The following is a 27,792-nucleotide window of genomic DNA, read 5'->3' on the forward strand; positions in this document are numbered from 1 at the left end:
GAATTTAAGACGACACTTTCTAAAGTCTTAACCACTTGAGGAGTTAAGTCCTTGTAAATCTTTTCTGTTTCTCTCCTGCGAGATCTCTGTTAGTTTTAGTGTCCATATCTTTTGCTTTGACAGCCCTCTGTTCCATCTTTTCTGCTATTGTTGCCAACTGCAGCTGCCGGGACACGAGTTGTTGATTTATCTTGGCAAACTGATGGTTAATACCAACAAGTTGCTCAAGAATCGGCTTGGTGGCTTCTGCTATGAGTTCTATAACTTTCACTTCCCTTCTTCTTGGAGTTGTTTTCGCTGACTTTTTTGGAGTGTCCGCCATTTTTACACTTTAATTCCAATATAAAATCATTTTCTCCCCGGCTCTGAAAATCGCTTACATGCTGTTTAGTCGCTTAAATACTCATGGATATCTCCCACAGCTTTCCGCTTCAAAATATCTGTTTACAATTGTCTCTTTCTCTCTCTCCCTCCTCTGCTTATCTAAATGCGTCAGAGAGGTCTCCCTCTCTCAGCACGATTCCAGTCACTCAAGAGGTTTCGGGGGGGATTTTAGCTTCAAAGTGTCCGTTTACAATTGTCTCTCTCTCTCTCTCCTCCCTCCTCTGCTTATGCAAATGCGTCTGAGAGGTGTCCCTCTCAGCAAAATTCCAATCGCTCAAAAGATTTTGGAGGGGGGGGATTTACACTTCCGTTTACGGTTCACTCATTTTAACTCACAGTTCATTGTTTCTTAACCACGCTCGTAATCGCTCCTTCGCCAGATCTCCTGCGCTTGACTGGGTCGGCACATCTTGTGCCTCGCTAAGAGGACGCAGACAGCGGAGAGGACCGTCAGGGCGGAGGGCAGCCTCAATTCCCCTGCATATAGCAGGAAAAGAGGCTCACCCTCAAAAGCCCTATGGCCTAGGGGGCCTCCCTGACCCCCCGTGGAGGCGCCGATCCAGCGGCACCCCTCCCCTCCGCTGCTGTGCGGAGCGCCCTCCCTGAGCCTCGGGAAAGGTGTCTGCCATCGTTGCGCCGTAGACCCCACCTCCACCTTTCTCTGCTTCCTTTCATCTTCGCTGTCAAACAATGGAAGGGAAGTGCCCATGGCAGTGCTAATTTCCTGTCCCAGATATACAATGAGGATGCTGGCATCAACTTGGTGGGGTAATGGTGTCCAGAGCCAGATGGGGGCTCTGAAGCTGGTCCCATGACTATTGCAAAGGTGGTAGGCCAGTATGGTGGGGCCAGAGCCCCTTGAGGGGGATGAGAATAGGAGATAGGGCCCATCAGTGACTCCAGTGAAAAACTGGTGTTTGGTGCAGTTGCAGGGCCGGGCTTCCTCAGGCTGGTAGAAACATGTGGCAAGCAGGCAAGGCTGTGTCTGTTACTAGAAAGCCATGCCTCCAAAGCTCAACAGTGAATTAATGGGGTCAGGCCAAGAAGGAGGCCAAAGCAGTCAGCCACAAGGGAGCACAGACCTCTCCTAAGTCTTTTCCAGGAATGGGAGGAACCACTTGTGATTGGCTGGTTTCCCATAAAGGTAAGGGGGAAGGACTTGCAGGGACTGAGAAGAGCTATTTAAGCTCCTCCAGCCCAGAGCCAAGGAAAACACAGTTGGAGCTACTCATCTCCCACACAGATAGCTCAGAGAGATGGGCAGGAAAGTGAAAAGAGAGTCCCATTGGGAGCAGAAAGAATTCAGGGTGAAGATTCAACACCCTCCCCTCCCAGTCTGAAGCCTCTGCAGGAGTGCAGTATGAACTCAGTATGCCCTCTGGTGAACTCATCACCAAGGAGGCAGAGATGACCTTTGCTCAACAACCCACCAGCCATGGATTGTTGCACTGCCTTCCATTTATTTATTTATTTATTTAATCAGATTGATACCCCGGCCTCCCAGCCTAGGCTGGCCCAGGGTGGCTTACATAAAATCAGCAAAACATTTGGTAATATACTAAAACATTTAAAACAGTATTAAAACAATTGTAAGTTCCCTAAAGTGTTAGATTGTAATAACAACATTCATGATGGCTTCCATCAGCTGTCTCTCTTCCCAGGCCGGCTCGCAGGTCTTCTATAGATGTCTTCAGTGTCTTTCTGGCTGTTGGTACAGACTGTTAGGGCACATTCCAGGACAGCGGAATTCTATCCTAGTTGTTAGTGGTGGTGGCGACTCCAAAAGCCTGGCGGAAGAGCTCTGTTTTACAGGCCCTGTGGAACTGTAATAGGTTCTGCAAGGCCCTGATCTCCTCTGGGAGCTCATTCCACCAGGATGGAGCCGCCACCGAGAAAGCCCATGCCCTGGTTGTCCTCAGCCTGGACTCCTTAAGACTCAGAAGGGCCAGTTGGTTCTGGACACAGTGCTCTCTGGGGAACATGTGGGGAAAGGCGGTCCCTCAGGTATGTAGGTCCCTGGCCATAAAGGGCTTTAAAGGTAAGAACCAGCACCTTGAAATGAATTCGGTACGCTATCGGCAGCCAGTGTAGTGCTTTGAGCACAGGCTGGATGTGCTCCCGACTTGGGAGTCCCATCAACAGCCTGGCCGCCTCATTTTGCACCAGCTGTAGCTTCTGGATTTGAGACAAGGGCAGCCCCATGTAGAGAGCATTACAGTAGTCCAATCTTGACGTGACCATTGTGTGGATCGCTATTGCCAAGTCATTATGTTTGAGGAAGGGAACCAGCTGCCTAATCAGCCGAAGATGGTAAAAGGCTGCCTTGGCAGTGGCTGCTACGTGGGCCTCCATCATTAAGGAGGCATCTAGGAGCACTCCCAGACTCCTAACCTCTGACACTGGGACCAGGGGTACCCCATTGAAGGTCGGGAGTGGGATCCCTACCCTCGGACCACCCCGACCCAGGCAAAGGACCTCCATCTTCATCAGATTCAATTTCAGCCAGCTCAGCCTAAGCTAATCAGCCACATCTTGTAACACCCGGTCTAGATCTTCCGGTTTGGCATCGGACTGATCGCCCAACAAGAGATAGAGCTGGGTGTCATCTGCGTACTGGTGACAGCCCAGCCCATGCCTCCGGGCAATCTGGACAAGGGGGTGCATGTAGATGTTAAAGAGCATTGGGGACAACACTGCCCCTTGAGGCACTCCACACTCCAGTGGTGCCTCTGGGATAGTTGATCCCCCAGCGCCACTCTTTGTCCCCGACTTTGGAAGAAGGAGGAAAACCATTGCAAGGTCACCCCCTGAACCCCATTGTCAGTGAGGCGGTGGACCAGTAGCTGTTGGTCGACTGTGTCGAACACTGCTGATAAGTCTAACAACAGCAGCACCACCAGTCTGGAGCCCACTTAGAGGAGGAGGAGAAGGAGATTGGATTTATACCCTGCCTTTCACTACCCAAAGATGTCTCAGAGCAGCTTACAAACTCCTTTCCCTTCCCCTCCCCACAACAGACACCCTGTGAGGTAGGTGGGGCTGAGAGAGCTCTTGACAGAAACTGTTCTTTTTCCAGAACAGCTCTTATCAGAACTATGGCTTGCTCAAGGTCATCCGGCCAGGTGCAAGTGGAGGAGTGGGGAATCAAACGTGGTTCTCCCAGATTAGAGTCCACATATTTAACCACTACACCAAACTGGCTACTGTCTCTCCTTCTTGCACCCAGGTCTCAGTCACGCACACCAGCTCTACATTCTGATCTTGCAGAAAGTCCCAAAGGACTGTGGTGTTACACAACGTCAATGTCGGAGGGGGGGTTACTCCTCCTAGCCCTACTGCATACTACCTTTGGGATGGGACACAGGCTGGAAGGGGGCCGAGCTACTCTACTTCTCCATCCCCTTCCCATAACTCCATGCCTGGACCCACCGCTATACTTTCCCTTCCCCAGGAGCACTGGTATCGCTAACTCGGTCATTGCTTCACCTGCTGATCTTCGCTGGCTGTACTCCGCCACAGGTCTCAGACCAACTAACTTGACTCAACCCAGATAAATCTTTCAGCAGCAAATGCTGACTGCCAATAGCTCCACACTTAGCTTATCCCCTCAATTTACATGCCCTCCCAATTAATCCAGTAGCTTCTACTTGCCTAACTAACCTACCCCCTTCCCCTTTTTTTGGAAAATTTAGGTCCACAACTGGATGGCCTCTTAATAATTTTATCAGTACTTTAACTACCAATTCAATTAACTAACAAATTCATCGATTACAGGGCAGTTAATAATCAATACATTCAGACCATAGTTAATTGGAAAATAACAACTCAATCAATTTATCACTATTCCTAAGCCAATCAACTAAATCTAAACCTAAATGTTCCCTATGGTCAGTTCCTCCCCATCTGCTGCCAATTATTAAACTGTAAATGGTAGTCCAATTCCAAGTAGTTGGGCTCAGTCAATCTGATGATTCCCTTTGGTTGACTTCGTCTGTAGTTACCAGACCCGGCCTCCGGTGTCAGTGTCCTGCCAGTGTCCACATCTGTCCAGCCCTTCAGGACTATCCAAATCAGCATAGCAATGTCCCGTGGGTCTGCCAGGCTTTTAAGTTCCCGATTCTACGCTGCCCCTGCAGCTGTTGCCCCAGATGAAAAATCCAAAAGGGGGGGCACTGCCTTAGTCGAGCAGCAATCTGTTGTATGCTGTACTTGGGTTCAGCCGGGGGAACACCGCAGAGAGCAGAGACCCTCCCTGGGCTCCCTAGCCCCCACCTGAGCACCTGGAGTGCTTCCATGGGTTGCCGCTGTGGCAGCCACCACCCCCCGTTGGGTGCAGGTGACTCTCACTGGAGCAGCTGGAGCAGCGACTGCACAGGTGATCACCCAAGCAGGCCGGAACTCAAGAGGTCCCGCAACCAGCCAGTATGCGCTCATAGTCGGTAGGACTTCTACTCCACGCCGCTGCTGCGCCAACGGCTGTCAGAAGCTGCACCGCAACCAGAGAGGTAATTGTAGTTGTAACTGCATGTTTTGCTAGCAGTAAGCCCGGTGTTTCTGGCCTTGCATCAGTCCTTCAGGTACTATCCAAGCCCGCATTGCTATTTAGCTATTTATTCCAAGGTCTGTTGGTTAACTGAGTCAGTGTTTCAGGCAGGAGCCGCTAGCACTCGCCTCCCTGCTCGGTGCCATCTTTCTCGCTTTTGTATCACTAGTGCCAGCCAACCATGTCACACATCCACATATTAGTAAAATGACATTTTACCATTTAGTGGCTATCGATATAGATAGAAGTATGATGGTTGCTCCAATGGAAGCCATATTTAAAGAAAACATGGTTGCACAGAAGCAGTCTTTAGTAGGTTATATCCTTATTTATAACATTCAAAATAATTATGTATAAAGTTGTATATGCGTCTTTATTATTTTATTGATTTTAAAATAACATTCCCTTGTGTTCTAGGTAAAGGTAAAGGTTCCCTTGCTCGAAAGCCAGTCGAATCCGACTCTAGGGTTGCGGTGCTCATCTCCGTTTCAAAGCCGAAGAGCCAGCGCTGTCCAAAGACGTTTCCGTGGTCATGTGGCCGGCATGACTAAACACCGAGGCGCACGGAACGCTGTTACCTTCCCACTGAAGTGGTCCCTATTTATCTACTTGCAATTTCTTTCTTTCGAACTGCTAGGTTGGCAGGAGCTGGAACTAGAGATGGGAGCTCACCCCATCATGCGGCCCCCGGGTCTTGAACTGCTGAACTACTGACCTTCCACAGCCTGCAGTTCAGCGTCTTAACCACTTGAGCCACCGCAGTTCTAGGAAGAGTGAAAAACAAAATTATCTAAAATAAAACTCTCTCAAATATGTTAGATATGAACTTGCTTCATATCATTAGTTGTAAAGGGATTTTCATCCAAGCCGATAACCCTTTATTATAAAGAAGAAATAATGAGCCAGATGTATGATTGGAAGACCAGATATACTGCAGAAATGCTGATGACATATGCATTTGAGTGTAAACATGTACACTCTTTGTGCACACATTGCATCCTCCTACAGGACCATCACTGGTGTGTATGTGTGTGTGTTTGTGTAATGTCTAGGTTTGACCCTCAGCTACAGTTGTCAGCCATTCTGATGCCACAACACCACTTCTGGTGTGACCCCATTAGTGATGTCATTGCATCAGTGCAGCATGCTAGTATTCCCCACAAGAGACTTGCATATGTCTCTACTGGCTACTTCGGCCAAATTTGAGTGTTGGTCAAATTTGGTCAAATTTGAGTGTGGTGCTGAGCCATCATGGTTATCTTGGGAATTTGCTTTATATATTGAAGCAAATATATATTATACACACACACTGGTTAAAGACAAAGCTTGTAATTATTAGTGGGATTAAATATAAATGCACCAACCTCAAGATTGTTTCGTTGTTACAGCAATTATCATAAGAAACCACATAACCCACTTCATGACCAATATTGACATCCATCTCATCAGCAGCTCTCAATGCCAACCACACCGTAGCATGCTTACACGTTTGTGTGCAAACAACTGTTCCATGTTGAAAATGGGCAGCAAGAGAATATTCAGCACACCATTGAGGTACCTTGAATGTTAGAAAAGAGAGACAAAATGCATCAGTCTACAAAATAAACACGCTGGGTTTTTTTTTTGCTTATATGTTTTGATTATAAGAGATGTCCAAAGTGCTCCTATGTTACTTGCTAGCTGTCTGGCTCCTAGCAATTGAACAGTTCAATAAGAGGAAATTATCTTCCAGGATAAATGTCAAGACCTGGAGTCAGTTAAGTGGTCAAACATGAAGTGAAAGACAGTTCTGGGAATTTCTTGTTCTGCACTAGATTAGTTGGAGTACATTAGAGAAGTGACAGGAATAGCCTCTGGGGAGAAGAGAACATCTGCACTCTTGTTCTTGAGCTCTATGTTGTTTGCTTGGTTTAATAGTGTTATGTTATGGCAACTTCTGGTCAGGGCCACATTGTCTGCCTGTACTTCCTATAGGGCTTGTCTATGGCCCTATGATGATTTTAGTGCACTCAAAGGAAATGACCATCTGTCAGGAAGAAGTTAACAACCAACAAAAAAAAGTTTATTTGAAGTAGAACAACTGTATATATTATGGTAACTGTAGTACTCGTAGCAGAATTCCACAGTGGTTCTAAGTAGGGATGGACATGAACTGAAAAAATGCAGTTCGGTTTGTGTGCCCCATTTGCGAACCATGGGCAATTACACATTTTTAGCTGCCTCACAAAACAAACCGGTTTGTGAGGAAGCTAAAGATTTGTAATGGCCTGTGGTTCACAGATGGGGCACACAAACTGAACCATATTTTTTTTCAGTTTGGTCTGTGGTGTTCGTGAGGCAGTAGAATGTCCCCCCAGTGTGCTAGAGACACCAAATAGTCATTTCCCCAGAAAGCACTTTCCTGGGGGTACCTTCTTTGGGGGGGGGGCATAACTCAGACCCCATATAGCCAATCCTCATTAAACTTGAAAAGCAGGTAGAGGAGAGTCTGTCGGAGACCCCCTGTGAGTTTGGTGTCTCTAGCTTGCATACGATTCATTCTGTGCACTCCTGAACCTGCACGTGTCAAAATGACCAAGGCTCAGGAGTGTACAGAATGAATCCTGTGGAAACTAGAGACATCAAATTCACAGGGGGCCTCTCCCCGGAAGCTTCACTACATGCCCTCCAAGTTGTTGCTTTGAAGTTCTGTAAACATTTTGACTGAGTGGAGACAGTCTGTATGGAAATGTCTTCGCTCACGAACTGGCACGAACCTCCATGAACAGCTTGAAAGTTCATGGAAGGTTTGTGTCAGTTGACCTGTCACGACCTTCACTTCACAAAGCGCGAACAGCCAAAATTTGTCATGAACTTTAGTTAGTGCACTGGTTCATTCCCATCCCAAGTTCTAAGATCTTATAGTTTGTGGCTAGGACAGAATTTTAAGAGTGACACATGTAGCCTTAGAAAAACAGATGAGGAAACCCACAAATTAGCTCCTCTCCAAGGTGCATTTTACACAAAATGAGTTTATACACCATCATATAGTGACTATTCCCTAACAGGTGATAGCATAAACTTATCTATTATTATCCTACCTTGCTTTCTGCCCCATCTGATCCCAATATATTACAGAACTGTACAGAACTGTTGCTTACACATCCCAATTTGTTTTTCCAGTAAAGTTTTTTTCCTGTCACAGAGCCAAGTCTGACTTCTGACAGTACAGAACAAGAAACAATATATATATGGGAGTACTATCTTAAAAGTCCAGATAACTATGCTTATTGATGTGTGGAAAGCAGTACAGGAATGTAATAAGCACCCATGGGAGAATATTTATAAAACAAGTGATGACTAATGTAACCCCACAAACTCCACTAGTGCCATTCTGTGAGGGCTGTTTTCCAGTTTTAAAACATTCATTACTTCATGAAGAAGCACTCATCCAGCCATGCTTCTTTTTAATGGAGGCAGCTCACAGTTCCACCATTACTCAATAAACCCAGTGGGAGTGCTATTGCCCAAGCTGAGTGGACACTGCAGCAACTCAACTTTTTCCAACTGTGTGTTCCAAATCCATCAAAACTCAATCACTTCCCAATTCTGTGAGCTTTGACAGAGAACAGGAGCAACTCACAGAACTGGTATGAATGAAATGTCAGTTATGTAGCATTGCACTAACTCTGCCTCCTTTCCTTCATGAAACAGAGCAGTTGTACATGAAGCTCTTTTATAGAGCAGGGCTTCTGAGGTCCCTAGCTTACACAGATATCTACATGTGCGATGTTTTTATACAATATGCAAGTGAAACATTTTTGATTTTATAGTCTGGAATAACATTACTATGAATAAAGGTTATGGCATAAAGGATGTTAATGTGTTTGCTGAGGAATTAAGAAAGCAGCAAAGCACCATTAACACATTCATGTGGGTTCGAGGGGAGGATAATTCTGGTTCATAGATTTGTTTGACTGTCTTTCCAAGGGGCAAATTAGACATTACACAAGAGACACGTAAACAGTCTCATGATATTATTTTAATGAAAAACAATAATAAGAGCTGCAATTGGGAACACAAGAACAATAGGGAAGGGAAACATATACCCCCCCAGCTGTTTTTCTATTAAAAATTACCAACCAAGTTGCTTTTCTCCCAAAGGGAAGAATCAAAACCCTGACTATTCCTCCTCTCAAGCTGGTACTTTCCTGTGGATGCTTTTTATTAAAAAATAATAATAAAAAACTGTTTAAATATCTACTGTGTTACTTCAATGTTGACCTGAGTGTCATTGGACCTACAAGTCATATGTACACTTTCATTTTAGGATTCTGGATGGTAAAACTGTTTATATTTAGTTTAAATCATTAGAAATCCATCATTAAAACATTTAGGAATCTTTAGAATTCAGTGCAACTCAGTTGTGCTGCTATTTCAGTTTCAAGAGGGTCTCACTTCACAATGGGATTATTTATTTACTCAAATATTTATACCTCACCTTTCTCTTGTCACTCAAGGTGGCTTATATTCTAAAGTAAAACCATACATAATCCAATTAAACCCCATAATTCCTTTTCTTCAAGAAAATGTCTTCAGCTTCAACCCCATTAAAAGCTCTAGCAAACAAAACAGCCTTAGGCTGCGATCATACGTACCAGAAGCTGCAACAGACATGCGATTCCCCCACGGATTAAAGGGACACGATCTGTCCAGCGTCCCGGAGTCGTTGGCGGGGCATCTTGTTGCGCTGCAGGAGCGTCGCAAAAAGCCACTGGGAAAAGGCTAGTAGTATCCAGAAGTGCGGGGCAGGCGGGCGGAAGTCTGATCGCGCAAACGCGCATCAGTTCACCCTGGGGCAAACAGCCTTGCTTCCCGCTTGCAGTTCCTCGCTGGTGTGATCGGAGCCTTACACTACTTTCTGGAGAGTTCTAACAACAGTGTCTCCCTCATGCTCAGGGAGCCTATTTCATGAGGTAGTGGAAAGGACTGGACTATAGCAAATTCCAACTGGGCAACCTTATGTGGGGCTGTTGTAAATTCCAACTTATAGCAAATTCCAACTTATAGCAAATTCCAACTGGGCAACCTTATGTGGGGGAACAACTAAAAGGTGGCAACTACAGGACTTTAATCAATACACAGGGACATATGGGAAAAGAGAGGTTAAATCACTGTTTAATCCGTTTAACGTTTAAATACAGTAGCCTACTATTGAGCCAAGCAGGAATTTTATATCATTCCCTTTCTGATGATGCTCCACTGGTTACCAATCAGTTACAAGGTTAAATTCAAAGTGCTAGCTATCACCTACAAAGCCCTTAAAGGCACTGTACCCACATACGTGCAGGTCTGCCTCTCTTGCTCTGCTCTGCTGCAACAGCTCCACTCATCTAAACAAAGTCTTCTGAAGACGCCACCCTGCAAACAGTTTAAATTGGCAATTCCCCATTCACACACATTCTCTGTGGTGGCTCCTATATTGTGGAATAGTCTGGCTGAGGCTATCAGGAAGGCCCTAACACTTCTAGTATTTTGCAAAATAGAGTTCAGGAGGGCATTTTTTAAAGAAAGAACAAAGCTGCAGTGTAATGGCTCAGTTCAGGAGGTGACTTTTATTAGGGATAAAGTCTTTCCTACAATGATTGTCTTGTAGCCTTAAACAGATATGATTATATGTGTCATTCTGTCCCCCCCCCCATTCTCTAATCCCAGTCCAACCACCTTATGCTGGTTTACCAGGAATCTTTGCCATTGGATTCAAATGTTATCTTATCTTGTAACTTGCTTACAGATCACCTGATATTATCAAACTTTGGAATATGCCTACTGATTGAGCATACTTTTATCATAGTTGTAATCTGCCTTGGGTCCAATGAGAAAGGAAGACATAATAACAATAGCAATAACAACAAAAAATTTACACTGAAATAACTGAATGCCGGTTACCGTCAACTGGGCAACTGTTCAGTCTGAACTACCAAAAAAATAGCTTGTCTAGAATTTCTACTCTATCCACACATAGTGTTGAAGTTGCACACATGCCTTTTGGGTCAGACTTATTAATTTGTGCCAAAAAATATGTAGGTACTTTTGGGCTCAGAATGAACAACATTCTTTACATTTTTTCAAGTTTTACAGCAGTTAGGTTTAGCTTGAGGTTCTTGTTAATTGCTTTTTGCATATTACAAGCAATTCATTAACTGAAGCTCCACGGTTCTCAAACATAAAAATTCGGTTTTTTCTTAGTCTTTAGACAGATTTCCTGCTGGTACCAAGGAAGACTGCGGGGCTGAAAGTTTTAAAAGATTATTACTTTTATTATAACTATGATGAATTAAAATGCAGCTTTCAGCAAGCAAGAACACATTTACATTCTCAAAGTTCAGCCAGAATGCCACCTGGGTGGTGATGAAGCAGTATGTAATCACAAAATACCATTCTGAGAAACCAAGTAATATGCTGAGCATTGAAACCCTCTCCACACACACCCACAACTTTAATGTGTAAACTCATGCCCAAACTAGACTTAAGGTGATAGCTGTTTGGGGTACCTTAATTCTTTCACAGCAGCTTCTTAGCCAGCCAAGAGTTAGACTTGGACCATGGAGGCCTGGATTCAAATCTCTGCTCAGTCACCAACTGAAAAACTATACTTCACTCACCTGTTGTAAGCATTCAGTGGAAGTGGAGACATTGGCTGCGGTCATACACACTAAATAATCCACTTTCAATACACTTTGTAACTGTGGCCCCGGTCACACGGGAGGCTTTGATCCGCAAGAGGAACGGATCGGGGGCGCATCAAGCAGGCGTGATCACACTGCAACTTCTGGGAAGCGGTGCGCACCCATCCCCGATCCATCTCTTCTGGCTGAAGATGCGGATCAGAAAAAAACACTAGTACTTACCAAAAAATCCGCTGCAGGGGCGGACGTGTGATTGCCGGTGCACCCGTCTCTCCCGCAGCATGCGAGGTCCTGCTCTGTGGTCCGTGGCTCCCCCCGGCATCTGATCGTGCCGGGGAGGAACTGTGCGGCAGCTGGGGGGATCTGTCTGATCCCGCCGCCGCACTTCCCTTTCGGTACAGTAAAATCCAGTTGGAAAGTGCATTGAAAGTGGATTATTTAGTGTGTATGACCACAGCCATTGTATTCCTAAGAAGCTCATTAGAAGAAGGGTAAGGTAAAAAATGCAATATAACTAAATGCCTAATTATAGTAGTTACGTTAGCACAGCTGAGAGATCAAATGAGGATGGATGTAATCAGTTCCTTTTCAAGATAGTCAGAGCTGCCTAATAACCCTTTCCCCTGCTTATTTTAGCACCACCCCAGTTCACATGCAGCTTGTGTACTCTTTGCAGGTCCCTGAAGCAAAGGATGGAAGCACAACTTAGGCCCCTGCCACACAGGGGGGGGGGACACGGGCAAAGTGCGGCTTTTTAAAGCTGCACCAAAAGAGACACGCGGTGGCGGAATCACATAGAACCCCTGAGCCGCCGCGCACTTCCTCCCCGGCACGATCAGATGCCGGGGGGAAGCCACTGACAGGGAAGCGAGGCAGCCTAACTGCGCATGTGTGAGCATGCGCAGTTCGGATGGGAGCTGGGATTGCTACAAACGAAGAGCGCGCCGGCGATCCCATGGCCGCGCTTGATGCGGCGTCCCAGGTAAGTCCTCCTCTGGGGGTGGTTCTTTTTTACAGCATGTTATTGGCCTGAAGGGACGGATCGGGGACGGGTGCAAGCCGATTCCCAGATGTTGCGGTGTGCTCGCGCCTGTTTGCTGCGCCCCCGATCCGTCCCTCTCCCGGGCCAAAATCTCCCATGTGACCGGGGCCTTAGTTGTCATATCAGGTACAACTTGTGGGAGAGGAGGAAATGTCAAGTACTTTGGAGTCCGTGACAGAGGAACTCTTAACCAGATCCTGACACTAGTGTTCTCTCAGGGCCAATTTCAAAGACTGATGAGGCTGGGCATTTGCCAAGCTTCAAGACTGGCAAGGGATCCTCCAGTCACTCAAAGAATGGTGCCATTCTCTCTATGTATGGCACACCCAATGAGATCAGAGACAGCATAAGACAATTCTCATTTCACACACTTGTCTTTTCCAGAAGTCCAACAAGAATGCCTTGCTGAAGGATACCAAAATCTTACAGCCATCACTGAGTTTTCTTGCTGCTCGATCCTATGAGAACTATAATTCCACATAACATGATAAAATTATTCCAGTACTAGCTTATGACTATAAAATGCCCTCCATAGTTGTGAAGGTGGACATGAATTTCCAATAAACCATCTGTGCTCTGGGATGAACATGAGGAAAGAAATGGGGGAGGGGAGGAGAAAAGAACATTCCTTACAGGACACCACAGAGTAGGGAAGCAGTACCTCTCTAGCCTGAGTTCCTGACCGCTGAATATTCAGTACTGTATGAGCCCTCCTGTCCCTCTACTCAAGCATGTGGGGGAAGATAATAGAGTTGCACAATTCTTGGATTTTGTTTCCATTACAGCCTTTATTACTCACCTTCATTACAGTTCCTTCCCTTTTACTGTGTGGTAGGTGGATAGGCCAGTGCCAAGGCCTAGACAGAACACATAATGTCAGCCACTCTGAGGACAAAATTTCCCAGAATACCTTTAGGGCACAGTTCCACAAACACAATGGAAAGATATTTTCAGGTGGGGAGCCATTTTGGTCTGCAGTAGACGAGCCAGAATCAAGCCCAGTAGCACTTTAAAGACCAAGAAAATTCCCAGGGCATAAACTTTCAAGAGCCAAACCTCCTCCATTAAAGCTTGTATCTGACTAAGGGAGCTCTGACTCTTGCAGGCTTATACCCTGGAGTTCTGTTGGTCTTTAAGGTGCTACTGGACTTGAATCGAGCTCTTCTACACTGGAAAGAATATCAGAGCTGCAAGGAGAGAGACAGATTATCTTCCTGCCTGCCCAGGATGGTCCATTGGCCTCCTGCCTGGCAGTGACCCAACCTGAACCCACGGAGCACAGAAAGTGAGTGAATGGAACAGAAAGAGGGTTCTGGATGTCAGCTCTGTAGAATCTTTCCCTCTGTGTCAGTCTTAACATTGCAAATCAGATGGCCCATGCACCAGAATAATGAAGTAAAATGGTTATTTACTAATGCCATTGGTATTTTTAATTTTTTAAAAAATTCCAGTGAGTTAAAAACCCAATGTACAAATCCTAGCGGATAACTTTTAGCATAGCACATGGCAACCTGAGCAGGGAGATGCCCTCTCTTGTCTTGAGGGTCTGGGCAAGAAGACTGAGAAGCTCTTCTTTCCCTGTGCAAGTCTAACAGGGTCATTCTAAGCAGGTCTACTCAGAACCATACTCAGGTCTATTCAAAGGGGCTCGTTCCCAGGAAAGTTTTCTTAGGACTGCAAATGGACTTGGACAACTTGCTCCAAACCGAGGGTAGAAGAGACTCCCCCACCCACCCACAGCATTGCCTCAACAATCCAACTCTAGACAGGTGCGGCAGTTGGAGGGACTGCTTCCATGGGGCTGCCCCCTCCCTTCACGGAGGGGTAAACAGAGAGTTGGTGGAAGTGATACTGCTGCTGCACCATCTAGCCACATCACATTGTGCATAATATCTAGATGGAAGTACTGCCTGCCCTTTTAATATATGATCACTAATACCTACTTCAATAAATCAAAGAATGTAATCCTTTTTCCTTAGTTACATTTTAGTTGATTCCTGTGCCTAACATGCAGGTACCAAATTATCCTACTGAGATCAATGGAATTTATGTGTGTATAACTTAAGCTGAGAGTTGCAGTGTAGGGAGACTTACACGCATAAACTTCAGAGAAATTAATGAGACTATGCGAGAAAGTTTTTGAAAGTTCAAAGTCCATCTCAGATGTATAAGCTGCAACGGTATGGGGCAGGTTTGCTAGGTCCTGCCTTTGGGTCTGGGACTCTCCTTTTTGTCTCTTCCAGTTCAACAATTTATTTTGATATGGCTTACATCAGAGAAGTTCCTGCTTTACTGTGCTCTTAATTTATAGTGTAGTCTTATAAAATAAAAAATGGCATTTAAAATCAAAATGATTTTAAAAAGGATTTTAGTTTTATTTGACCTTTGTTTTTAAAACCATGAACATATGGCGTTACAATTTCATTTTCCCATTAACCATTCCAAATATCATATATCTAATTCTGAACCTGGACCCCCATGCAGATCAAAAACCCCAAGAATGGGGCCAGGCAGGGGTCATTTCATAGAAAAAGAGGTGCAGGAGCTCATTATAACTCATTAGCAGAACTTATTTGCATATGCCACACCCCCTGGCATCACCGGAAGTGTGTCAGAAGGCAACACCCAACTGCTCAGGCTCTACTGGACTGTTTTGGATTGCTAGCTATTGGGGGGGCATGCAGATCTGTCCTCACAGAGGAGGGAGAGCTTGTGCCTGAATAAAACTTGGTCTTAAAGGTGTCACTGGACTGTTTTGGACTGGGGGTCCAGGGAGAGCTGTGCAACTTACCTGGCTGCTTCTTGCTCTGACTGAGGGCTACTGGGAGCAGGGGGTGGGGATTGTTGCATGTGCCTGCCCCCTGGGCTCTTTACTGCCAGAGCTCTGCTCCTGTGCACTCCTGCAGGAAATGACCCCTGGGGCTAGGTACACATGTATATATCTAATTCTCAAGTCGTCCCCTGGTGTGCGGATGCTTAAATCCGCACATCGGGGGGACCTGGGGGGGAGGGAGAGGTTTATGCGCACGTGGGGCGGTCCCCATGTGTGCACAAAAATCCTAAATCTTGGAAAAAAACATCGGGGGGATGTTTAAATCCCCCCGAAACTCACAGAGCATCCCCTGAGCATGCACAGGGAACGCTCTGCGACCGATGCTGCCGCCGCCTGGAAGATGAGCGGCGAGCCGGGAGGGGGGGCAAACAACAACAACAACAACAACAACAACAACAACAACAACAACAACAACAACAACAACAACAACAACAACAACAACAACAACAACAACAACAACAACAACAACAACAACAACAACAACAACAACAACAACAACAACAACAACAACAACAACAACAACAACAACAACAACAACAACAACAACAACAACAACAACAACAACAACAACAACAACAACAACAACAACAACAACAACAACAACAACAACAACAACAACAACAATAATATACTTTATTGTCATTGTACATAGTACAACGAAATTAAGGTGCAATCATTCGGTGATCTACAAGCATACTCATATACACTCACACAACCATTAGGGTTCACATTGCAACTTAACCACCAATGTCACCCAAATTCCAATTCATACAGCATTTAAAGCAATAATAGCTCTCGAATAAAAACTGTTTTTTAATCTGTTTGTCCTTGTTTTGATTGTCCTATATCTTCTACCCGAAGGCAGCAGTTCAAACAGGGAGTGTTCAGGGTGTGACAAATCCTGCAAAATGTTCTTTGCTTTTTTCAAGCATCGAGAACTATACAATTCCTCCAGGAACGGGAGAGGGCAGCCAATAATCTTCTGGGCTGTGATGATAACTCTCTGGAGTGCTTTCCTCTCCACAGCCGTACAGCTGGCAAACCAGGCACAGACGCAGTATGTTAAAATGCTCTCTATTGAGCAACGATAGAAGGACATCAGTATTTTCTCACTCAAGTTATTTTTCTTTAAAAGTCTGAGAAAAAAGAGCCTCTGCTGGGCCTTCTTCACCAGAGCAGTGGTGTTAGCGCTCCAGGTCAAGTTCTGCTCAATAATCACTCCCAAAAACTTAAAAGTAGCCACCCTCTCCACACGTTCTCCACCAATAAACAGTGGCTGAATGTCCGTTTTGTTCCTCCTATAGTCCACTACCAATTCCTTGGTTTTGGTGGTGTTGAGGATCAAATTATTTTCCCTGCACCAAACACAAAGCCGTTCCACCTCGTCCCGATAAGCAGACTCATCATTCCCAGAGATGAGCCCTACCACAGTGGTGTCATCAGCAAACTTGATGATGGTGTTACTGGGGTGGGTGGGGGTACAATCCTGTGTGTAGAGGGTATAGAGCAAGGGGCTCAATACACAGCCTTGTGGAGAACCGGTATTAAGGGTAAGGGCTGTGGACATATAGGACCCTACTCTAACCCTCTGGGGGCGGGCTGTCAAAAAGTTCAAAATCCAGAAACATATGGAGCTGGAGAGTCCAAGGCCCTCCAATTTGGACACTAATCTATCTGGGAGGATGGTATTAAAGGCAGAACTAAAATCCACAAACAACAGCCTCACATAACTCCCCGGCTGCTCCAGATGTGACAGAGCAGTATGCAGAGTAGTGTTGATGGCATCCTCTGTGGATCTGTTTGCCTTATATGCAAACTGGTGACTATCCAGTGTAGATGGAAGATATGAGACGATGTGACTACGAACCAATTTCTCAAAACACTTCATCACAACTGGACTGAGTGCAACTGGTCTATAATCCTTTAGACTGCTGATTGTGGATGTTTTGGGCAGGGGAACAATAATTGAGGACTTTAGGCAAGACGGAACACTAGACTGGTGTAAGGCCAGTTGAAGATCTTAGTAAAGACCCCTGCCAACTGGTCAGGTACAAGAGGCACAGGTGCCGTTTTCTCCAGGGGAACTGATCTCTATGGTTTGGAGGGCCAGACCTCAGCGTACACCTCACCTCATGCTCTTCTACCCTGAGGGAGGGGCCACCATGGACAGATGGCTGTAATATGGCTGTCCCCTTCAGCTCCACATCAAAACGGGCAAAGCAGAGATTAAGCTCCTCCGCCAATGAAGGGTCTCCATCCACGGCAGCAAGAGTTGGTTTATAACTGGTAAAAACAGCTTTAAAGGGGGATTAGACAGATTCATAGAGAACAGATCTATCAGGGGCTACTAGCCATGGTGACTGAGGGGAATCTCCACATTCAGAGGCACTAACTCTCTGAATCCCAGAGCCATGAGGCAACATTAGGGGAAGGTCTCAGCCTCTATGCCCTGTTACTGGCCCTCCAGAGGAACTGGTTGGCCACGATGTGAGGCAGGATGCTAGCTTAGATGGCCCATTGGTCTGATCCAGCAGGGCTCTTCTTATGTTCTTATGACACCCTCAGGGATGCAGAAAAATATAGATTTTAAAACCCTAACATTTTAACAAAAAACATCAAGATCTTGTGATGCTACATCAGGTGGTGGTGGTGGTGGGGAGAACAGGAAGGAATGCCACAGGTGCCAGCAAGGCAGGCGGCCAGGCACACAGACGGGCAGGCACTGCTGGCCCTACTGCTGGCATGCCAGGTGAGAGGGTGAGCAATGGGAACCAGTGCTGCAGGCAGTAGCAGGAGCAGCCACTGCTGCCCCCACCTTTGCATGAGCCAGGCAGGCAGAGGGAGAAAAGGTGCAAGTGAGAGAGTGGGACCTGCTGCTGCCTCTCCGCCACTGCTGTGTGAGCCAGACAGGCAGAGGCTGTGGCACTGAAGGCAGGTGGGCTGGCCAGCAAGCGGCCAACTAAGCCAATGAAAGGGGGGGGGGAAGGATGGGATTCTTCCTCCTTGCAAACCTTGCAGGTGCCCCACTTGTGTTGTAACAATAAGCAATGATGTATTCTGTGGGAAAATACAAAGTCGGGCACTCGCTCCATGTACTAATATCTGGGCTTTTTGTCTTTTGACTTCTCCAAAGCTCCATGGCAAACTACTTTTAAAATCCAACAGAATTCTGAATGCAATTTTTGATGTAGCATCATGTTCAAAGACAAAAGTCAAATCCCTACTGGTTGCGCACAAGTCCTTAAGCATGCTGTAAGCCACTCTTTAGTTTTTAACTACCTTGATCCAAAAGCATTGTGAATGTGACATGGAATTAAACACCAGCACAACTAATAACCTCTTTGCCTGGAGTTAATATTGAACTGGAGATGTTAGGTACTCAGTACTCTCATCATCAAATGGTTTTGATCAGATCTCCATAGGCACATAAATCCAATCAAGAAAAATTTATACCAGTAGCAGAAAAAAATTAAAGCATCAAAATCCTAACAGTTTAGCTGAAAACTTCATACCACATATTGTTCATATACTACAATTGGGCAGCAATACCAAATTCCAAATATTTTAATCCTTGAACTTTCCAAACTGAAGTGTTTGAGCACTGAGTTTCACAAGCCTTCACAAAAACCAAGGGATTACTACTAGGTAACTACACTATATGTGTGTAATTATATGCTCTATGTAATAAGATATTATAGTCCAAAATGAACATTATGAACATTATTTAAACTAGTACTTCCAAAATTGAACCTGACAGAAAGACCCCTGAATTTGTAAAAGTATATAAGCAAATGTTAGTAATTAAATTAAAACATTATTGTCATTTTGGTCATCCCTCTTAAAACTATAACGGTACAAATGCAACAATCCAACATTTAATTCTGGTTGATAACATATAATTCTGGTTGATAACACCCACCTGGGACCTCTTGCCTGTTCTGGCATCTCCTGAAACAATCACAATCTGATGATGATGCAGACTTTCCATGAAAGCATATTTCATTTGCCAGATAGGAAGTTCCTCTCTTTCTTTGAGAAGCTTGTAATAACGGGAAGAGAATGGCAATCTGTCAAAAGGATTAATCTCTAAATCTTCTGCACATTTCCCTATCCTTGCCTCCTCCATCTCCTCCACATCAGTAGAATCAAATAATTCTGAAGAGCACGGCTTCTCAGAGGAAAAGGATAAACAGTCCATCTCTCTCCTTCATGTATTATTTCCAGCGATGAAGCACTAGTGCTGGAACTTTAATGAAGACATTTACACTGATAAATCACTAAAGTCCTGGAAACCTAGGAACAAAAAATAAATCCACAATCATCTGGTCCAGATAAAGAACTCGCCAAACTTTCAGGTCAAAAGTTTAACAAAGTTTCAGTCATCAGGCTTTATTTTGTCTTTGCCTTCTTTGTTTTCTCCTTGTCGCCTCTGAGGGCCTTGAGGATGATTGGCCAGAAAATACATCTGAGAAAAGTTTACACACCCACAGTTAAAATGAGTCACCCAAGAAGAAACAGTTCAGCAGAAACCGATTACTTTCTGCATATTAAATTAATGGACTGTTGCTTCAAATCAAACCAGTAATAATGAGTTGGTTGAGTTGTTTTTTTCTCCCCACACTGTAGTCTCCCTCTCCAGTCAGGAAAGTGATTAAGGACTCTGCTGAGCCTCCCCTTTGTCACATGTGTCTGCATCCTGATTCATCGTGAATAGAGGGCTATGGGGTGAGATTATTGTGGCTGATTGAAAAGAGGGTCACGTGGTTGCTTAATGCCATCATAATAGATTGTACCACTGGATGTGGAGTGCAAAACTGGCAGGGCTTTGTGCAGTAGCCAAAAAGTCTCATTAGGAGACATTAAGCCAAGCATTCAAAACACTCTGCATTTAATACAATCCACAGTTTTCTGGGACATTACTTAAAATATATTGTTCATGATGAATAATTTGCATTGTTGGATTATGAAGTTAGATGTTTTCCCCTGAATCAATTCAAGAACCTTTAGGTACAGGGACTCTGGAGTCCCCAGATGGCTCAGTTTCAGGATCAGGATGCTGCTATGATGCTTACGTGTGCAGTTATTTGGCTCACACTGATTTTTGTTGGTACACATGACTGACCCAGACTGGAATGTGACCAGCAAAAATTGTATAGTTTGCATTTTACTTGTTTATACCTCACCTCGCTCCCCAATGGATATTCAAAGCATATTACATCATTCTCTTCTCCACTTGATCTTCACGACAGCCCTGTGAGGTTAGATCCAGATGGTCAGTCATGTCAGTCATGCTGGTCTGAAGCAGTAGAACAAATTTAGAGTTTCCGAGGTTGTAAACTGAGACTTTGACTCGCCTAAGATTTATTTTATTTATGTTATAGTCCTCCTTTCTCACTTGGACTCAAAGCAGATTACACAGACTCCAACAAACTTTCATGGCACCGTTGAGATTTGAACCTGGGTCAGTGCATGTGTGCATCCTGGAGAAAAAAAGGGGCCTGCATATTTTTAATGCTTCTGTTTGTGTTACTCAGTGCTGAACTGGAAACAGGAAACCACCACCTAGTGAGCCTTCTAATTTAGCAACTAGTTTATTGCTGGCATTAAAATGCCTCAGTGTGGTATTTTTCTTTTCCTTAATTTCAAAATTCAGTGTCAAAGTAAGTCTCATTTCTGCACTAAGAAAAACTGAATGCTGCAACTGGTACAAACTAAGACAACACTAGCACATTTTTTCACAGATCAAAAGAGTGACAAGCTTAGTTCCTGGTTATCATCTGTTTTGGTTCAACTGGGGGGGGGAACAACATAGGTAATAAATATGTCAGAAGTGGAGATTGATGTGCCCTAATTTGTGAGAATCCCGTCCTTTTTGTCGTTGTTGTTTGTTTAGCGTTAGCGCTTTCTGCTACCTGGGAAGTTTTCTGGACTTCAAACAAAACAGACGCTTGGCGGGCCCGGTTCGGAAGGGCGTTGCGAGAGGAGGGATCTGTGGTCTTTTCTCCATCTCCGCCCTTCCTCGCGACCTTTTGATTCCTCCCGTCTAACCTCGCCGGGCGGGCAGTTGCGCTGCTATGGCAACGGAACTCTTGGCGCGGCCTTGAAGGGTGGCGGAGTGGAAAGCGAGGAGTGCTCATGGAGCCAGCTGTAGTTGAGGGCGACGGGGGCAGGACGGACGGGAGCGGAATCGTGAGCTTTGAGTGCATCGCTTCGGGCCAGTCGCTCTGTGGGGCTAGCGAGCTTCATAGAGTTGTTGATGGGGGGGGGGGGGTTTGGGGGGGGGGTGCTTAAATTGTTGTGTGTTGGGGGGGGGGGGGGATGTGGGCGAGGAGTTCTTTGGAGGAAAGGCGGGATACAACCTGTATTAATAAGAATCAGTACTATAAGCCACGGAAACGTCAGAAGTGAGCAGTGACTCACGAGAGCTCATCCCCTGCCACCTATTTTGTTAGTCTCTAAGGTGCTGCTGGACTCTTGCTCTTTTCTACTGTGGATTAGGGTAACTGCCTCTTTTCCTGATAAGGTTCCTGTACTGGTAAGATCTGCTTGACAGGCAAAATATGAAGGATGCAGATTTTACATGGAAATGTAGTGAAAAAGGAAACCCTTGGGTTGTGCCTGTTGTGCAGTTATTAAATGCACAGGAGTCCTGTGGGGGGGGGAGTGTCAGTGCTAAACTAGAGAAGTGTGCTTTTTGGAGTCATTGGGATCGTTGGGTCATATGTGCCCTATGGGGTTGCCAACTGCCTGGAGAAAAACACTGCCCCTTTAATTGAGGCATAATGGGATTTTCCAGGTAGTATTATCTACCTGTGTCATGAAAGGCTTCAGCTATCTAGTTCAACACGTTCTGCTTCTATTAACAGGACACTTTGCTCCAGGCTTGTTGGCAGCCATACAGTGCCCTAAAAATATTAAACAGAAGGGTGCAGTTGTGCTGAGTGTCTAAAACAAGAGGCATCTGTTATCTCCTTTGGGACTATTCTGAAATAAAGATCACCCTTCTTGTGCCAAAGGGGGTGGGATTTGGTGCTTTAAAATTGGAACCATTCTTTCAGCTTAGGGAAATATGAAATCCTTAAAGATGGGAAAGGAGGGGACAGTAAAGGCGTGATTCTTTTTGTGGGGAGAAAGGCATGGGAATGCAAGCCCCTAGGAGAGTGGATTGTGCTTGGTGTAGAATAAAAAGAAATTTTACAAGAAAATGTGGGAGCAGTAGGAGTAGTGGGGTTGTGAGGGAAGAGTAGTGGTATGGTATGATTTTGAAAAGTGAAAAATGCATGTGATTTATTGCCAAAGGCCTGTAAGGTAGGTGCTGAAGGGAAGGAACCCTTTTAGAGATCCAGCATAGTTGGTGGGGAAGCATATCAACATGAAGTTGTGTTGTAAACATCTAGAGAACAGTTTGAAAATGTTTGGGTAATGTATCTCAGGAAGCTGTATTGTTATTTGGTAGGGAACAAAATCTCTCCCTTATATATACCCTGTTTCCCCAAAAATAAGACCTTCCCCCAAAATAAGCCCTAGCAGGATTTCTATGCATTTGTGGTATAAGCCAGCTGCTGCTCAAGGCTGCTGCCATGCCATTGGCTGGGAGGCGGGAGGCAAACGCTGTGTGCGAATGGCGCAGCGGTGTTGCGCCCCTTGCTACGCCCCGATTTCCCTCCCCCACCCACCCAGTTGGAGCCCGGCGCCAGCAGTGATTCCTTCTCCCCACCCCCAATTGACGAGATAATCTTTTGCAGGCCCCCTGCCTCCCCCCTTCTTCCTTCCTTCCTTTCTCTCCCCCCACTTTCTTCCTTTCTCTCTCTTGCTCTCTTTCTTTCTCTCTCCCCCTTCCTTCCTTCCTTCCTTCCTTCCTTCCTTCCTTCCTTCCTTCCTTCCTTCCTTCCTTCCTAGTCATGCCGGCCACATGACCACGGAAACGTCTTCGGACAGCGCTGGCTCTTCAGCTTTGAAATGGAGATGAGCACCGCAACCCTAGAGTCGGATTCGACTGGCTTTTGAGCAAGGGAACCTTTACCTTTTATATCATTCTACAAAATAAGTGTATAATATATCACCATTCCTTGTGTGTCTTTGCAACCCAGTGATCTAGTATGTCATTCTGTCTTTGCTAGACTTGCAGTCTGCATTTATTCCACCATTAGTTTATGTAACAATCTAATTTCTCTCCACTTTGTTTTCTGTGGCTAAAACTGCACATCCCGCAGTATTCCCCACTTGCTGCATGTATGAATAATCCACAAAGTAAATTTATTTCCATTTTTCTACACATCACCCCACTCAAACCACCTTGTACTGTGTCACAAAACTGAACAAGTGTGCTGGAGTAAGTTGCTTAAAGAACAAAAAGAAGTTATTCATGTCAAGGGGAAAGGGAATAGATGTCTCTCCTACTACGATCTGGAACAAAATTTCTGCTTCATCACAAATAGTGACAATTTAGCCTCTGGCTGTGATCAAAGCCTACATACCATATAAACCAAGAGAAATATAGATAGACATAGCTCCATATTTCTCAAACTCTTTTCACAGATTTTGATAAAGTTTCTGATGCACCAGAAGCTGTGTGCATGTGGAGAGAAATCTAAGATCAGATGCACTACTTTTAATTTCTTGAAGGAACGGTGGGATAGAAATGGACTAACTAACCAACTAGGCCAAGTATTGAGTAGTCAAAACTGTCTTCAAAGGACCAAGGGTCTGCTTCAGTATAAGGTAGATTAATGTGTTCAGTCAGTCATTGTGGGAAGTGAGTAGGATTGCCAACAGATCTGGATAAAAATGTCTTATCTCTTTAATAAAAACTTAATGTGTGGTAAATAATATCCCATTAAGCCTCAATTAAAGGGGCAGGATATTTTTCTTCAGGCAGTTGACCAGCCTAGAAGAGAGAAATCCTTGTTCCCAATGGACCATAATGCAGGTATCAGAAATGACATCAAGCTATATATCCTTTGCATCAAGCCTGGTCAGATGTTTTTGTCCCACTGCAGTTTCAGGGAAACCGCTGAAAAACTTAAAACCTTCTTATAAATCTGTTAGTGTGCAATTTATAGCTGTTGGTTCTTGTACCTACTCAGATTTAAATAGCTCATTGCTCTCTTCTGCTAGTAAAATTCAATAGAGACTCTAAATCAGGGGTATCAAGCATATGGCCCGCAGGCTGGAACCAGCCCGTTGAAGGCTCGTATCCAGCCTGTGAGCAACTGGCTCTCTCCTGCTTCTTTCCCCAGGGCTGCTGCTGCTGCTGTGTCACAGCTAGCATTTGCCTGTCTCTCTCAATTGCAGGTGGGGGGGGGATACAAAGCCAAGCCCCTCCATTCGCTGAGGTCTCCTCCCCCGACCTCCTGACTGAGATGGGGAGGGAGAGAGCCAGCAAGAGAGAGAGAGATAAAACAAACTTTGAGTCCAGTGGTACCTTTAAGACCAACAAAGTTTTATTCAAGGTATAAGCTTTCGTGTACACACATACTTCTTCAAAGAGATGGGAGGGGGATTCTTCTGACAAGCACAATTTACATCGCTCTGTTGTTTACTATGAGACCTGATCACACACATACACGTTAAAAGAAAGGAAGGGGGCACAGGAAAGACATGCCTTGGAATAAATTGGGAATTAAAAGGAAGTTATTTTGGCTTATTCTGAAAAGGGATTTTTTTAGACCAGATTTTTCTGTGTCTATCTGGGATTTTCTTTTCTTTCAAAATTAAGAATTAATTCTTAATTAACCTACCTCACAGGGTTATTGTGCAGATCAAAAGGAGGAGAGGAGAATGATGTAAGCGGCTTTGATCTCCACTGTGGAGAAAGACTATACTTTTCCCCATGGGGAATCATTGCTGCCAATATCCAGGTTAGGGCTGGAGATCACTCAGAATTAAAACTGTTCTCCAGATAGTAGAGATCGGGGCAGATAATGTAGGTTGATGGTTGGCTGAGAAGGAAATAGGGTTGCCACCTCCAGGTTTGGAAATTCCTGGAGATTTGAGGGGTTTGAGGAGGAGTGGGACCTCAGACAGGTACAATGCCATAGACTCCACCCTCCAAACCAGCCATTTCCTCCTGGGAAACCATTGTTGCCCCTGGAGAAAATGGTGGACTCTGTGTCATTATACCCTGCTGAGGTGGCCCCCCCAAGACAGGCATAGCAGTTAGTGCTTCAGAGCAGGGTCTTCCAGACCCAGGTTCTTCCTATGGAAGCTGTTTGGGTGATTTCAGACCATTCACCGACTTTCAGCATAACCTACCTCACAGGGTTGTTGTGCAAATCAAAAAGGGGAAGGGAAATGATGTGAGCTGCTTTGGTCTCTACTGTGGAGAAATACTACTTTTCCTAGGTAGAGGCTACAGGGAGGGGGGAAGAGGTGGAAACCTGAAGTCAGAGGGGCAGATAATGGTATGTTGATGGTTGTCTGGTAAGGAAATAGGGTTGCCACCTCTGGGTTGGGAAATTCCTGGATATTTGAGGGTTGGAGCCTGGAGAGGGTGGGGTTTGAGGAGGAGTGGGACCTCAGACAGGTACAATGCCATAGACTCCACCCTCCAAACCAGCCATTTTCTCTTGGGGAACCTTTGCTGCCATTCTCCAGGTGAAGGCTGGAGATCACTCAGAATTAAAACTGCTCTCCAGACGGCAGAGATCAGTTGCCTTGGAGAAAATGGCTGCTTTGCAGGGTGGACTCTGAGTCATTATACCCTGCTGAGGTTGCTTCCCCTCCTGCTTGGGTCCCCGCTGAGGAGGAGAAAGACTGTACTTTTCCTAGGTAGAGGCTCCAGGTGTGGGGGGGAGATGGAAAGCTGAAGTCAGAGGGGTAGATAACGGTATGTTGATGGTTGGCTGGGGAGGAGATAGGGTTGCTACCTCCAAGACAGGTACAATCCCATAGACTCTACCCTCCAAACCAGCCATATCCTCCTGGAGAACCATTGTTAGCAATCTCCAGGGGAGGACTGGAGATTACGCAGAATTACAACTGCTCTTCAGATGGCAGAGATCAGTTCCCCTGGAGAAAACAGTAAGCTCTGTGTCATTATACCCTGCTGAGGTCACCACAGCAAATTGACACTTGAGTGCCCAAGACCAGGGCACCCATCCAAAGTCTCTTTCTAAAGCTCATTGTATTTATTTCCACAACGAGCCTTATTCCTAGTAATTATAATAATTATCATATGACATTATGTGTAGAGTAGCCAGGAGATCCTAAGATTGTCTGGCAGACAGAAGTTCTAGCTCTTTAGCGTTATGTACTACTAGTGATGAGCTAGACTTGTTTTTAAGGCAAGAGATGTTTAAGAGGTGGTTTGCCATTGTCTACCTCTGCATCATGACCCTGGTATTCCTTGGAGGTTGTCCTTCCAAATACTAGCCAAGGCCAACCCTTCTTAGCTTCTGAGAACTGATGGGATCAAGCTATAAAGTTATATTTATAAGACACTTAGAATGGTGGGAGAAGTAGCTCAGAGATGTTTAAAATATTTAAATAGTTTTAAAAAACTTTTTATTGGTGTACTTTTATGCCCAGGAAAATACATGTTTAATTCTTTGTAGCATCAAGGTTTCAAGAATAATGACATTGATTGCTTCCGATTTAGGCGCTCTAATGGCAGACGTGTCTCTCGGGATCTCCCGAGGATGCAATCCGTGAACCAGTGGATGGAGAGGGGGTGTGATTGTACGTGCCCCCCTGGAGCCCTCGCAAAGGGTTCCTAGCCATGGGGCGCTGAGGGTCACCTCTCCCCCGGCACGAATCGAGGCATTCTGATGCCCTGACGGTCTCGCCGCTGTGTTCCAGTATTGGACTCAGAGACGCACACCGGGACAAGCAAGGTGGAGATCAAGCGTTTTAAATGACTGATGGTGAGATCTACGTGATCTACATTAAAAGTGAGTTTGGTTGAAGCGAGCACCAGAGAACCGGCTAAAAGTCCCCCCTGAAAACAAGTGAGGGGTGGGTGGGTACCCCCCACCATGGAAAATAAAATGGACTTAAAACATGCTTTCTAAAGGGGGGCGGAACTAAAGGCGATACGGGACTATAGTAAGGAACTTACAAGAGATTTCCAGGCAGTTTGCAGACTTTAGAGACTTTCGGCAAGTTTTATTAAAAGTAAACATCCTCAAAGATGTCGCTGAAAGAGACGGAGAAAGATCAGCTTACGAAACCTAAGCCGCCTCCAGGAAGTGCCAGTCTAGCGAGTGCGGTCATGTGACTGGACGTAACCATAGACTTCTTCAAGATGCTAACGGATGCTTTGCGACCCCTGCTGGAGCAAATGACGACGCTCAATCAAAATTTCACTGCACAGCAACAGCAA

At 45.3% G+C, this 27,792-nt stretch overlaps 2 protein-coding genes across 2 annotated transcripts in view; one reads left to right on the plus strand and one right to left on the minus strand.

The window, feature by feature from the left end:
* Window positions 1–19,596, minus strand: part of DHX32 (DEAH-box helicase 32 (putative)) — a 63,491-nt gene extending 43,895 nt beyond the window's left edge. Inside the window, exons 1-2 of the mRNA XM_015421685.1 lie at window positions 19,390–19,596; window positions 6,292–6,485 (exon numbers count right to left, since the gene is read on the minus strand). Of these exons, the coding sequence (XP_015277171.1) occupies window positions 6,292–6,485; window positions 19,390–19,596 (401 nt within the window). The remainder of the gene's footprint in view (window positions 1–6,291; window positions 6,486–19,389) is intronic.
* Window positions 19,597–27,600: 8,004 nt separating this feature from the next.
* FANK1 (fibronectin type III and ankyrin repeat domains 1) overlaps window positions 27,601–27,792 on the plus strand; it is a 40,711-nt gene continuing 40,519 nt past the window's right edge. The window contains exon 1 of the mRNA XM_015421686.1: window positions 27,601–27,673. Coding sequence (XP_015277172.1) covers window positions 27,601–27,673 — 73 coding nt within the window. The remainder of the gene's footprint in view (window positions 27,674–27,792) is intronic.

The sequence above is a fragment of the Gekko japonicus genome, unplaced genomic scaffold (assembly GCF_001447785.1).
Source record: "Gekko japonicus isolate JY-2015 unplaced genomic scaffold, Gekko_japonicus_V1.1 scaffold2751, whole genome shotgun sequence".
NCBI classification, from domain to species: Eukaryota; Metazoa; Chordata; class Lepidosauria; order Squamata; family Gekkonidae; genus Gekko; species Gekko japonicus.